This window comes from Uloborus diversus, unplaced genomic scaffold (genome assembly GCF_026930045.1).
Source record: "Uloborus diversus isolate 005 unplaced genomic scaffold, Udiv.v.3.1 scaffold_583, whole genome shotgun sequence".
Classification (NCBI taxonomy): domain Eukaryota; kingdom Metazoa; phylum Arthropoda; class Arachnida; order Araneae; family Uloboridae; genus Uloborus; species Uloborus diversus.
In genome coordinates, this window is record NW_026558773.1 from 87,922 (window position 1) to 103,532 (window position 15,611).

The following is a 15,611-nucleotide window of genomic DNA, read 5'->3' on the forward strand; positions in this document are numbered from 1 at the left end:
CCACAATAAATTTCTTACAAAATATCCTTACTTTCACGGGTCGAAAATATCGGATCTATACATATATATCAAAATATTCGGATACATATCAAAGTTTTGGATATTTTCGAAAATATGATGATCTTTTCGAACCCTGATTAGGGGCCTCCACTTCTTCGTTGCCCCGGGGCCTCCACACTTACAAATACGGCTCTGCTGCCAGGATCTTTGTGACACACATAGCGCCTAGACCGTTCAGTCGATTTTCATGAAATTTAGCACAAAATTAGTTTGAAGCACAGGGGTGTGCATCTCGAAGAGATTTTTCGAAAATTCGATTATGTTCTTTTTCTATTCCAATTTTTAGAACATTTTCCCGAGCAAAATTATCATAAGATGGAAAAATAAATTACCAAGTTATTGTAAAGTGAAACCGGTAACATGGGCAAGATAATTGGCGAGAAATTCATCATGCATTATTTGTAAATATACAGGCGAACCAAAAGACCTTTTAATTTCTTACTACGGGCAAAGCCGTGCGGGTGCCACTAGTATATGAATAAATTAGTAAACTATTTTGTTGTTTACTTAGCTTATTTCAAAAAAAATTTACAAATAACATTAGTTATTTCCTTTGTATAGCTATTTATTTATAATTATTATGTTTTAAGACAAATGTTGTGAATTTAGAAAGGTAAAGAAAATTTCCCTGCTCTATCAAATACCCCGCTTAATCTAATAACATTTCTTGGAACCAACAATATTCGATTAAGCGGGGCCAACAGTATTGCACTTAGGGTCTTAAGTGGGATGGACTCAAGGAACATGAGGATAACATGTGCAGCACACATCATTCTTTGCAAGGTTATGCACTTTACTACATCAATATCTTGATAGCATCTATAAAGTTCAAAATTATACTTTGTTCTCCATACTTCATTTATCTCTACTGCCACAAATATACCATGTAGAATTTTTTTTTTCGAAAAAAGAAACCTGTACTTTTGGTTCATTGCACAATGCACATGCTTCTCATGCATAAGTCAAAATTGGCCTAATAATGAATTTCTGAAGTAAAATTTTTGTTTCCACTTTAATAAGTTTAGATTTAAAGTAATTTTACATGCCATAATAGGCTTTGTTAGCAGCAATTAATCTTTTATTTATTTCTGGCCCTAAATCATTTTAGGTGTTTACTTCGGTCCCAAAGGATTTAAAGTTGTTTAGAGATTCAAATCTACAGGGGCCAATGATTAAAATTTTCTAATGTTATTTTTATAAAAAAAACACTAATTTTTCCAATCGAAGAGTAAGAAAATGGTTTCCATTTATTAAAGCATTAATTGCTTTGATTCAAAATCACGGACACCTTTTCCGGAGACCCTGTATTTTACTCACGGTTGTATCTAGTAAAACAGGTCTCCAAGGAGCAGAAAATAATTCCAGTATTCCTTCACTCCACTGTTGCCCCATTCGCATAGTGACCATCATTAGAAGTGCAATAGGCAGCATACCAAATACATAAACTACCTAAGAATTGAAAAAATACTTTGTATCACAAGAATGCAAAATAAAAATATGATATTGCAATAATAGATTACTTCAGAACAGAAAAATAAAACATTCTTCGCATTGCTATTGTATCGTTATTATAAAAGTCTGAGAACCACTTGACAAATGTTCAAGAGCATTACAAGCATAGTGTTTTTGCCAAAAAAAAAAAAAGCTTTTTTTAAAAGTAAGAATGTTTTTTCTTCTAAATGTTCACCGATTACAAAAAAAAAAAAAAGAATAAGAATCCTTCTTAATAAACAGTATTAGCTGTAAGCAAGAACAAGAACTTCTGGTTGCATTAATTAATACATTGCCCAATGCAAAATAAAAAATACAGTACATTTTACCCGTGGATCACAAGATGTTGCACATATTAGTCAACTTTTTTTTTTATACCAACTTTTTGAATAATTCCAAACTATATGCCATATGAATTATACCTGAAAAATAAGGTGTATTATTTTGAGAAATTATACTTCTGACTCTCACAAAAAAAAATGAATTTCATCTACTCACAGGAAAGTGCTAAAATGAAATACCATTTTGACTTCTTGAATACAACCTTAAAATTTAAATATTTCCCAAATAAACTTAAAATAAAGCATTTGTTAAAAATCCAAATGTTGCTTATTTTTTACATGTTGTAAAAAAAAAAAACAAATGCTCATGGATAACAACAAATGCAAATATATTATGGGAAACAAAACTAAATTATGTGGAAGTTTAAAATTTATAAAGTTTAAAACGTAACCATCTTTTTATGATTTTACAAATACAATATAAAACTTAATTTGCAATAGTGTAATGAATAACTTCTAGAGAAAAGAGTCATTATTGCTAACATCATTAGAATTTTTTTACTGATTAAAAGCTAGCATGAAAAAAAGAAAAGAAATATTTACAAATTACCGAAAATCCAACAAAGAAAATTTTCTAACATGAAAAAAAACTTACTTTTCCAAATGTTTTTGGTCCACGGCTCAAACAAACAAAAATAATCAACCAAACAAGACACAGATTGAAAGCTACTTCAAATTTCAGCTCGCCTAACTGATATTCCAATGGCTTCCTTCCAAGAACACGCCCACTAAAAAGAGAAAAATTAAAACATTTATTAGCCATATTTATTTTCTAAAGCTCTTGTGCAGAACAACAGCTAGTAATAAAACTTAATTTTATGATCGTTTAGCAGCAAATTCCTTGAAGTGAAATTTTCAATAAGATTATGAGAGATTGATTACACAAAAACCTGCATGTATCAAAAGAAAAATAAGAACTGTGTATTCATAGAAGATGTGCATCTTTTTTGACTAATTGTGTATGACTGTGTTCCTTATGTTTAAAAATGTGTAAATGACAACAATGGATTTTTGCTGATGTAGTTACTATTTTTTCACACAGATTTCACATTAATAAAATCATTGAAGTTTTTGAAATCAATTTTATACATGATACTTAGAATATACTAGGAAATAAAAATGAGTTTCTAATAGAATTTTATGTGATATGAAAAAAATTAATAAATAAATAAATAAATAACTTTTTGATTTGATAATCTTTTTTTTTCTTCAATATAATTGAATATTAGGGGGTCTAATTAATATTTAAAACTTTAATAACAAGAACTTTATAATTTTACAGTAACAAATAATTTTTGACTTACAACAAAATATTACAACATGAGTATAATTTTTTTTTAATTGCCTGTATTACCAAATGCTTTAATCTTCGACGGTATTTTTTTTCCTGACTGGAATAGACTACATACAGTACTACACATTGAAAAGCAGAGTATATATTTCACCATTTCACTTTGCCCTGCTAGTTCACTTTGCCCCATGGTCCCCTACATAGAATATCAAAGTAAAAAAAAACTTTCCCAACGCTACATTTAAAGAGCTCATTGCTGAAAAAATCATGTGATACTTGTGATAAAAGCTGATATGTTGTCAGTCGAACATTAAGTTTTTTTCTTTTTTTTTATTAGCATTGAATAGATTTTATAATTTTGTTCACAGTTCCTACATGAAGATTTAATGACTTCCTTTTAAAAGATGATACGTAATTTTAGATTTAAGGAGTGGTATAAATGCTTTTTTTTTTTTTGCCCTTTTCCCAGTCAAATGTAAACTTCGACATTTCTTTTGTTTTTTATGAATTATGTCGCCTGTGTTACCTGTAGAAATATTAAAACCCTATTCTTCATTTCTTTCTTAACAAAATAACCTTATAAAAGTATTTCTCTTTGTAAAGCATAAAAAATAGCATTTGATGCATTGCTCCTTTTCCAATGATATTTTAATCTAAAGAACACTTTTAATGCCACAGACAGAAATTAAACCTAAGCCTATTACATTTTGATTCTGGGAATTATTTTATGATAATTTTATTTTGAAATTTAAATTTAAAAGACAATTTCAAAACCATTATAAAAATACAATATCCTCTGCACAAACAAAATCTAAAACAGAGGACAAAAAGTACATACATCAGTTAAACAAGAGAATGAAAACAGAAGCTCAAGGAAAAGATTACATACTGAAAATAGGATGGCACAGACCAACCATAAAAATCAGCAGCTGATGAATTTAAAGCTCGAACACAGCCTAGAAGGTAATGAATGAAATTTATGAATATGAATCTTACAGTGGGGCTTCACACAAAAGAAAATAAATACAAAAAAACACAACAGCACAAACCTTGGGACCTGAGGATTTGCATTATATTGGTTGGGGATACTGAACCAAGGTGGCGGGTGGGGTGCACTCCCCATTGACGTAGCCAGGATTCTCGATATAGAGGGACAAGATAGTGGTTCATAGTTGCCCCCCCCCCCATGTGAACCTCGGAAATAGCTTGAAATTACAGGCCTCCTCCCTTCTAGATAACATTTTATGCTATTTTTGGAAAGATGAAGGCATAAAAAACGATTATGTGGTTCTCCTCTAGAAACATTTCAAAATTGAAGCCTTAAAATTACGATTTTTAATTATCTTTGGTGACGTTTGGAAGGAGCGAGAGAATCTGATTCTTTTCTAGGAAGCGGCAGTTGCCCCTCCCTGCTCCCCTCTGGCTAGGCCCATAGCACCCCCTAAAGGAGCAAAAGAGAATTTCAAGAGAGGCATGAATGTTTTTAAAAAATAAAATGATAAAAATAACACAGACTAAAATTTTCTCAATTTTGCGGACATTTTCTTTTTAGGGTTGTTAGTGCAATTTTCATCCACATATCTGGGTTTTTCACATTAGCACACATGAAGTCAAAATATCGAGATAAGCATTGAAAGTAGCCAGATGTGAGAACTGTCATAGGTTACAGCCTAATATTCAAAACTTGTCATGGACGAACAATGACAGCCCTCCCATCAATGTTCTGAAAGTGACCAGCATTACATGCCAACCTCACCTAAATCACCTAATATTAACTTACATTTAATTCATTTATTCTTTTATTTCATTTACACTTATAATAATATTATGTCAAAAATAGAGGTTATTTATTGAAATATTAAAATTAATGTAAAATCTTGTCCCAACCAACTTCAGTTTCAAATTCCCTTTTTTTTTTTTAATTTTACAAATAGTATTAAGCACACATGATTTTGGTGATGGTCAGGGGAAGAGACTTAACCTACTTCAGTGTTCAAAGGGAGGTGCAGAATTTAAAACTTAGAACCAACCGCCCATTAGAATGGCTAATGGACGGTAATTTTCTGAATATACCATGTCTTGCCTTCAATCTTCGAGTTGAACTGAACCATTGCTTCGATAACTCGTCTGGTCTGTGCTAATTATATTAGCTCCCAGTTTGTTTGGCACTCTTGGCTTCCTTAAGAGGTTTTCCATCTCCAGCTCAGTTACTTTCCTATGCCGGGCTGATGAGTGCTAATAAGCATGAAACTGCAGTCCTCGGCTGGAAATGACTGAGCTGGTGGTGTATTTCATGTATTTCTGCATTAGCCCTGGCTAATGGGCGGTAATTTACTGAATACAACATAGATTATTTTAAAAATTTATGAGATAATATTCAGCATATATCTGCACATTTGCACATCACAACATTTGCATTGCAAAACTTTGAGAGAACCCAACATAGATTATTTTAAAAATTTATAAGATAATATTCAGCATATATCTGCACATTTGCATATCAGATTAATTTTTGATTACAATGAGTGAGTTTTAAAGCTCAAATTTACTAAACAATTTAGTTAATCATTCACAAACAGGGTATCTGCTACATTTCAAGATTTGAAATCCATGACTCCACGGGATGCAATTTTTCCAGAAAAAAAAACATTAATGTTTCACAAGAATATCTAAATTTGTGTTTTGTGAAAATTAAATTGCAACCATCTGATCTATGCTTTAGACAGATGTTTATAAAAATCCAAATTACAGTGAATCTAGTTCAGCTACTATTATAACTAAAAAAACATTTTATGCAACAATGACTAGTGATGCACATGAAATAATTAAGAGTTTCAACTTAATTTTTTCACTACCAAGGATACATTTATAAACCTTAAATTTCTGGAAATATTTTTTGGATTCCAATAAATCGTACAAAAGTTCTATATAGGTAAGAATTTATAAATAATCAAATTTATTATTTTTTCTCTGAAAAATCCGATATGATACACAACAATTTTTCAATTACTAAAAATACTGAAAAAAAGCTTCAGTTGCAAAATGATTCTTCAAAATAAAAGAAACTTCAAACATGCAGCAATACTGATGTTGATACTGATGTTCTATTGGTGAACAGTGAAGCATTTAAGTTTGATTTTTTTTTTCTTTTGAATTTTTTTTAACTAAAAATTTTATTTTATAAACAAATAATGAATTTGAAATTTATTATTTTTTCACAGCTAGTAGTTTTGATTGAAAAAATCTGACTAGCAATAACTTAGTAGAAAGTAAACTTATGTTTACAATAAATAAAATGAACAAAAAATCAGAAAAAAAAAATATCAAAGTACTTAATAATTAACTTTCCAGACATACTAGTTAAAAAAAACCAAAGTTTTAGGATAGGCTACAAATATTTAAAAAAATCCCCGATTGAAAATTCCCTGATTTCTGTATTTTATCAATGTCCTAAACATCCTTAATTAATTATTTTGGACCAATTTCATTTTCTAAAATGTTTACTAACTTAAGACACTGCTGAAAATTAATGACAAGTTTTGGGAGTCTCTTGAATCAACTCAGGTTCAAATGACTTAAAATTTTTGAGTCAAATGAGAGGGGCAAAATTAGAAATATACAAGTACACAAAACTACACAATAAGACACATGAGGAGGTTAAAAAATAATGCTAAAAACAAAATTATGAACGTTCAAATGGTAGAATAACATCGTAAAGAATAATGAGGGAGTGTTTTAGAAGCAAATGCAATCAAATTTCGAAATGCATGAAAAATCAGGACTGACTGGTAAAAGTGTAAGAAATAACCAAGATGAGTAAATTTTGCACCTAATTTGTAGAATTCGATAAATATGCATGTCCTTGACCCCAAAATCCATGATAAATGGCAGTTTGAGCATTTTTTGATGAAAATCACAAGTTTCCATGACCATTTTCGATCATAGTCGAAATCCATGACTTTCCATGACTTTTCATATGCACGGACACCCTGCACAAATGAATATGCTTTATGGTTAAAAGTAAATATTACTCTGCATTTTTGCTAATATTATGGTTTGCATAATATATAGGATGTCCCAGAAGCTGTATACAAACATGGATATAAGATAGAGAAAATGGTATATTGGAACAGATGGCCGTAAACGCAATGCTGATGCACTACATGTACAAAATGCCAAAAAGTAATGGTTGTGAAACAGGTTACAAGTTTATTACGCAATGAAGATTTCACACAACATTTTAGTTTTAATAAAACACAACAATGCAGCAATCAATAAAATTTTGTGAAAATAGCTGGTCATTGTGAGGGATCATGCTGTCTGCTGTCATTGCGAGGGATCATGCTGTCATTGCAACCCATGTAATACAGCTGTAGGAATTAAATTTTATCAATGTGAAATGATTTACATAATGCCAAAATCTACGTAATGCAAAACCTCTAGCCACAAGATAAATCGATCCATCATTCACTCATGAATTTATTTGGCGTATAAGCAAACATAAAAAAAAAAGCAAACTTACCATTGCTTGCAAAGTAATGATGACACTTTCCCCATTTATATGAGTCTTTGAGAGTGATGAAGGAATCTTTGAAATATATGAACAGCCATGACAAAGGAACAGCATTGTAAATGCCCAAAAGTATGTTTAAGTACAACATTGCAAAGCCCAATCCTAAAATTGAAAACATACATTAACATAAATATGACATTTTCCACAAGTTTCTTAGACATAATGAAAAACAGAGGTCAAAGCAAGGAACAAGAAAAAGTGAAATAATTGATATCAAGCTTTTAACAACAACAGTGTAGTAAAGCTGCTGCAAGGAGGGAATTTATTCCTTCTTAAAACACTATAACGATTATGTTAATACTGCATACAATGATTAATTTTGTTTCCAACATAACTGCACTAGGAGACATGTTTTTGAATAAAAGCATGGCTAAAGATATATTTTTCTCAAATGAGCTAATGGGGTATCTAATTAAGTCTAACACTGAATTAGATACTCAATACACCACTGAATTAGATACTAAATACGCCACTGAATTAGATACTCAATACACCAATGAATTAGGTACTCAAACATTTTTTCCCCACAGATATCCCCCCCCCCCCCACACACAAGATTTCTTACAAAACGGAACACCAAAATTAAAGAAAATTCTTTGTTAATGGTGCTCAACACCTCTGAAAAAGGATTCTTCCCAGGAGCAAACCAAACTACAATTACATGAAATACACTGCCAGCTCAGCCATTCCAGTCGAGGACTGCAGTTTTGTGCTTATTAGCACTCATCAGCCCGGCTTAGGAAGTGACTGAGCTGGAGGTGGAAAACCTCTTAAGGAAGCCAAGAGTGCCAAACAAACTGGTAGCTAATATAGAATTAGCACTGACCAGAAAGGTGACTGAAGCAATGGTTGAGTGCTAATAAGCACCAAACTGCAGTCCTCGGCTGGAATGACTGAGCTGGCTGTGTATTTCATCTATTTCTGCCTTAGCCCTGGCTTATGGGGTGGTAACTTGCTGAAAATAAACTACAATTGCTTGGAGAAAGGAAACTTAGATTTATTACTATCATTATTATTATTATATCAGAACTAAAATAGGTTATATGACTAATTTTTTTTTTTACTTTCTTTACTAGGCCACTCACAAAGCTCAGAGTGTCACATACAGATTGAGTACTAATTTTCTAAATCTCACGTTCAACAATTAGCTTTAAACACGAATTTCAAAACTACTTTAATATTAGACCATGGGCGTCGCAGCCGGGGGGGTCCAAGGGATTTGGACCCCCCAATATTTGAGGACCGGACCCCCTCAATGTTTGAAAATCGGACCCCCTCGATAATTGTCTAGATGAAATTCATTATTTCAGGGAAATTATTTTTGCTTTGAAGACCATGTTTAATTCATATCAAATAAAACGAAATGAACATCGAAAAAAAATGAACTAAAAAAAACAAAATAGGTGATGTGTATAGGGAACGGAAAGTCGGAAAGTGAACTCCAATGACAAACCATTGCTCTGCTCTATGTGCACACTAGCTTTAGTGGAGGATGTTAGATAGGGGACACCTTCTCCCTAGTGCAAACATAGTTGTGTCTCCGCAGCTTGAAAGTCATTCCAACATATTTGTTGATATTTAGTGGGAAAGAACGGGACAACTTTGAGATACTGAAACACCACTTAGCTGGTCAAAGGTTAAGTTTGGGGTAGAAAGGGAAAGGACATGTCATGTGTTTTGACATTATTCAACACGTGGCTTCAAAGTACCTTACCGAAGCGTGGTTTCTCAAATGTGTTTGCAGCATCTCAAATTTGACCAAAAAAGCGTTACGTTACAAAAAAAAGGAGGAGTCTAAAAATTAACATGCAATTTCAAAAGCGAATCGTTAGCCAGCATAACGATGGATACTGTGATGTCACTTCCGATAGACCAACAAAAAAAAAGCGCAAGATGACCAGAAAAAAAAAGACAGAAATAAAAGGAGCTTCCCTATTGGGAAACGTTCCGACAAAAATAAAGATAATTTCATGTGGTCTTTTGTTCTCCTTGAGAGTAGGTGACCTGAAGAGCGCTCCTATTTCGGTAAAAATTCCTTTTTTTACATATTCGATTACGGCTATGGAGAGGTGGCTTGAAACGTGAAAATGTAGGAAACCTTCGACATCAAATGAATCTGAGCAATTTTTAACTACTGAATCATCATCAACATCCACGGAACCATCTTTAAAAAGTCAAAAGACCGTGATAGGTAAGTACCATTCTATTTAGTGTAACATATGCATGGGCTCCCCGATTTTATACTATTCAGATGCAGGGTTGGCAAAAACCGAGGTTTTTTAATAAAGCCCATGGACCCAGGGTTTTTTGGGTTTTTTTAAATAAAACCCAAAAAAACCCAACTAAAGGGTTTTTTAAAAGAAATGTGGATTTTTTAAATCTTTTTTTAGGGAAAATGTGGGGTACTTGTAACATATTGTAGTGTAAGTATGTGGACAAAGCGCAAAAATTGTCTTGGGGTAAAAACGCTGGAAAACTAGTTAAAATTCATCGTTTTCTGAAGAAAAGTATAAAAGATGACAAAACTCAAGAATGGTGAAGTTTCCGATTTTTTAGTTTCCATGATTACCAACAGTTAAGGCAAAGTTACTTCTCGAGTCTATCGTTCGCTTTTAATTACCTTTTTTTTACATTTTACTTTATTGTATTTCATTTTGTTATGCAAAACTAGTGTAGAACCTCAAGTAGTTAAAATCTCTTTTTACTGAATTACAGCTTAATCAAGACATTGAATTTTATGTTGCCTGTTTTTCTATTTCTGTGTACAGAGTAAGAAATATTAAACTTTTTCGTAAGATAATGAAAATACTGTACATTCTATTTTGTTTTCTGTCTGACCATTTGAAAAACCTGTTAATTTCTAAAAAATATATCTTGTGTGTGTTAATTCGAAATTTGTCAAGTGTTGGTTTGCAGAAAGTAATTCACATGAAAACCTTTAAGCTAAAGTAGTTTCCTCTGTACAATCTACAAATATTGAGAAAATCAGACAGGCCAGGACTTACTCAAGATAATTTGAGTTATTTATTGACCAGTTAAAGAAAAAAGTTAAATACATTTATTAAAATCTTTGAAGAATTTTTTTAATGCAGTTAAGAGTTAAGAAATACTATTAAAGTTCAAAATTCATTGTTTTTATGTCCATTGTCTGTGGTAAAGAACAAATAAAAAAGAAGTTTAAATTGTGAAAATATTTAAATTAATTAATTTTTTTTAAACTTCTCAGAAAATTTAAAAAACCCAAAAGTGGGCTAAATAATGGGGTTTTTTAAATGGGTTTTTTCAAAAAAAAACCATTGGGCCCAATCCGGCCAGCCCTGTTCAGATGGGGTTACTTCTCGATTTTCCGAATGAAATTCCTAATTACCTACATCACTACATCTAATAATGATAATATCTTTTTAATGCACTATTTCACAAAAAACTACTCGAAATTTGAAGACTCGTCAGACAAAATTTTCTGGGAAAGGAAAGTTTATGAAAGTTCACTGACCTCCTATCGAGTAGCCCCCAATGTCTGCTAATCCGGTATGCTTTACAGTCAATATTTGGACATTATGAGTCCTATCAGAGCTAATGCGTTCAGCTTTCTCTTTTTTTAAAATGTTTCATCTTTTATAAATTTTAATGGAATAAATAATACTCCTTTTAGTTATTAAAGCTTAACAGAAGATTTTCCATTAATAATCTTGTTTTACTGAACAAATTTTATTGAAATAACCATTTTAAAACTTATTGTCACGTGTCAGAAAAAAACAGTTCATTTCTCTATCTCTTTCCCATCGTCCGCTGATCAGAATTCAATTATACACCAAATGCTGTTTGTTCTCTGAGTAGGCCAGTACTTTTCAATATGTGGGATGTGCCTCTCAAGGCAGGCCTGTCATGGTTTTTGCTGTTTTTTGGTTTCATATGCATTGAGTGTACGGAGGATTCAACAAAAAAGCAAAATTTTGGTGCATTTGTTACAAAAAACCTGAAAAAATTAAGAAAATACTTTAAAAGGTTGCATTATTAAAATATGATATCATGAAAGCTTAATTATTTGTGTCTTATTTATTTTTGGAGTAGTGTTTTTCGTAGGTTCGTGAATATCATAACGGTGAATTATATACTTTAATTTTTTAATTAAAAAACATCAAATTAAACTCCTTTGAATCCAACTTGTGCCAAGAACTTAGAGCTGCAGGTTTATCACTATGTAATACAAAAATTTAATTATACAGTTGTCGCGGCTTATGAGTCACATTTTGTTCTAAACAGCTTTGATTCCATAAAGCGGCTGATTCGATGAAGCTGGATTTCGTTTTTGATGATTTCATTCATTAAGAACTGTTAATTCAATTGCCCACTGTCTCAAAATGTTGAAAATTTGGTGCGGCTAAACTTGGTGTGCCACCCTTCGTCGTAAAGAAGCTTCATTGCGCTGAGAAAGCTGAAATTGTATCTAAGGTCGACTGTGACACAAAAGTGGTTTGAATCATGTTGCTTTGTGTTACGTTCACAAAAACATCTTGGACGAAATTGATCACAAAAAAATAGCACGGATATTCGTATCCCATGTGCAGTCTAGAAAAAATGTATTTGTTGGTATTCGATTTTTTTTTTTTTATTGTGTAATATGTAAATCAAGATGTACCCGTTTAAAAGTATTGTATTAAATGTAAACCCATTTCTATTTGATGTCAAGTTTTTGTCTCATATGTATATATATATATATATATTAGGGTGGTCCTTATTTATATGGGAAATTTTTTTTCGGAATTCAACAAGTGACGCCCCCTAGTTTTGTGACACTATAATAAAAAGTAATCGGTGCAAAATTTGAACTTGATCGGTCAATAATAACACGTGCCCCTAGGGCGTTGAACTTTAACACATTTGATAATTTTCCCACAAATCTTCGAGTTTTTACTTCAGACCCTGTACATCGTTTCTCCTATGTTTGCAAATTATTTTTACAGCGAGGTAGCACTAAAATTAATCTTTTTAATTACTTTATATTGTCTAAAGATTTTACATTGAATAAGAATGAAATATTGCTTTAGAAACTTTACCTTAATCGTACGCTTCTCTCAATGTATCTCAATCGCGTGCATTTTTTTCTGATAGTCTTGGAGTGTCTGCAAAATACTAAATTGTTTTTGTGACTCATACTCGGTAAATTGATTGTGAAATTCTTCGATTAATTGTGCTCCTCTTTCAGTTGTATCATTCACAACTTTCAGCATTTTAACGATATCTCTTCCCTTTCAATAGCTTCCTTCATTTTGCAATGAATCAGGATCAAATAGAAAACATCTTTTGGTGTTTGTAACTTATCAAACAGTTTTATTCACTTGTAATTGATTCTATAAAGAAGAAGATCTTTACTAAGAAAGTATTCCAAATCATCTACTGTTATTTGAAATTTTTTATACAGTCATCAGACACGTCTTTCTAGTCAGCAAGCATTTTTTTGAAGTTGTCTTTTCCTATCTTCGAAGTGTTAATTCCTTCATTCAATACGGACAAAGCAACTAGTTCATCACCTAAGTACCATAAGTAGGGTTGCCATCCAAATTTTGCTTCAAAATACTTGCTTTAGTAGCCTAAATTGTAAAACAAAGTCGCCTAAATAGTCTCCTCAGCACAATGATTAAGTTGCTTTTTTCACCCATTTAGTTGCTTTTTCCAATATCTTTTAACTATTTAATAACTCAAAAAATACTTAGTGTAACAAAATCACACAACAGAAAATCTTAAAACATAGCTATTTATAGTAAATGTAAAAAAAAAAAGAAAAAATCAAAACTTAATTTCTCAGATCTAACATGTATTTTAACATCATTCAACATTTTTTACTGGAATTACTACTTCAAAAAAGCAACTCTCAGAATAGTAATGAAGTTCATATTTCCAATATTTTTTAAATACTTACAAATTAAAAAAATACATTGTGTCACACAATCAAAAGATGACTACCTATAGTAACTACAAGAAAATAAAAACTTATTTTCCCAAACATAATATTTTTTTTTTCAAAATTAACTTGGTTCATTCAGCATTTTTTAATGGTACTACTAATAATAGAATTTAATGAAGATTAAACTTTAAATAAAGTAACACATCTCCTAGGGTCTGTGAGGCTTACTTTATTTTTAAAAGTCCTACTTGAGGCAATATAAAAACTTAAGTGACGCATTAAAGTTTATAGTGTAAAAAATTAAGAATTTTTATTAAAAAAAATATTTCTTCAAAATTCTTAATTATTGAAAAAAAAAAGGATTGTTTAAAATTCTTAGTAAAAGCATATAATAAATGATGTATTTTGTTCTCTTTTTCATTATTAATAAGTAAAAAATGTAAAACATATTCATGAGTCTTCAAAGTATTTAAGTTGGGGAGACAGTATTGACATTTTCCCATGCATTTTAAATTTAAAATTGTCAATACATTTAAATGTTGATTTTTTTTTTCAATGCTGATCATTGATTTGTGTACTTCAAAGTCTAGTCTTATTAAAAATTAAGAACTGTGAACTAAAATGAGACAGTTTTTTCATACTACTATTCAAATGTAATAATTAAGCAATAGCTATATAGGGAAAGTAATGTAATAGGTAAAATGGCTTTTGAAATAAGCAAAGTAAACAACAAACAAGTATAGGGGAGGGGGGGCACATGTGAACATGGCACCATGACAACGTCAAGCAAAACATCTTAAAAAAAATTCTTAAATAATGGCAGGGCCAGTTCTACTTCTTAGCCTAACTTTTAGGGCAAGGACCCAGTTTATGTTCCTGTAGTGACAGGTTTTTTGTTTTAGCAGATGCTGATGTAATGTTATCAGACTTCTACATGTGAAAACATATTTTAAATTACCTAATAAGCTAAAGTTAATTATTGCAAACCAATACATGAACATTCAAGTAAATTTATGACTTGTTAATTGTTAAATCAATTTTCATTTCATTTTTTTACATTTTATATTTTAGTGCTATTAGTGATCACTTGAAGCAGTTTCCAGCTAAAAGGAGTCAAATTTTCATTTTCATATGAATTTCACCTAGAATTCAATTTTTAGTTATGTTCATTTCTATGTGAACTTTAAAAAACAAGAAAATTAAATTAGAGTAGCTTTGAAAATATTTTGGGAATAAAATTGAATATAAACAAGTTTGCTAGTTTGAAATTTCGTTTTTGTACGAAAATACGTAACTAATAACAACTTAAGAACAAAGTTTTAAAAAAATAAGAAATTATTGAAATAAAAATCAAAATAAATTGCTTTAAGATAGCATAAGTTAAAATATCTAAGACCATTTAAAAATATTAAAACACTGACTGGATGCTAAAAGATTAAAATTTCGAGCACGGCAAGACATTTTCGGCGAAGCACGTGTTCGACGCTTGAGTGTTTGTTCTCTATATTTTCATTTCTATGTGAACTTCAAAAAACAGGAAAATTCAGTTTAAGTAGCTTTGAAAATATTTATTTTGGACATAAATTTAAAAGTAAGGAAGTTTGCTAGTTTTAATTTTCGTATTTTTACGAAAATACGTAACTAATAACAACTTAAGAACAAAGTTTTAAAAAAATTAAGAAATTATTGAAATAAAAACCAAAATAAATTGCCCTAAGATTGCATAATTTAAAATATCTAAGACCTTTTAAAATAGTTCAAACACTAACCGGATGCTAAAAGATTTCAATTTCGAACAAGGCATGCAATTTTCGGCGACGCACGTGTTCGACGCTAGAATGTTAAACAAGAACGGCTTTGGTTTTTTGCCGTACAAATTATGATATCTTAAGTCAAAGCACTGGAGATCATTACTAATAATGCAATTTTATTACAGAAAACGAAAATTGA

General features: G+C 31.0%; 1 protein-coding gene across 1 annotated transcript in view; it reads right to left on the reverse strand.

The window, feature by feature from the left end:
- LOC129233653 (sodium-dependent transporter bedraggled-like) overlaps window positions 1-15,611 on the reverse strand; it is a gene marked incomplete at its 5' end in the record, with an annotated part of 44,900 nt that overhangs the window by 22,441 nt on the left and 6,848 nt on the right. Inside the window, 4 exons of the mRNA XM_054867626.1 lie at window positions 1,378-1,509; window positions 2,488-2,620; window positions 4,073-4,139; window positions 7,706-7,858. Coding sequence (XP_054723601.1) covers window positions 1,378-1,509; window positions 2,488-2,620; window positions 4,073-4,139; window positions 7,706-7,858 — 485 coding nt within the window. The remainder of the gene's footprint in view (window positions 1-1,377; window positions 1,510-2,487; window positions 2,621-4,072; window positions 4,140-7,705; window positions 7,859-15,611) is intronic.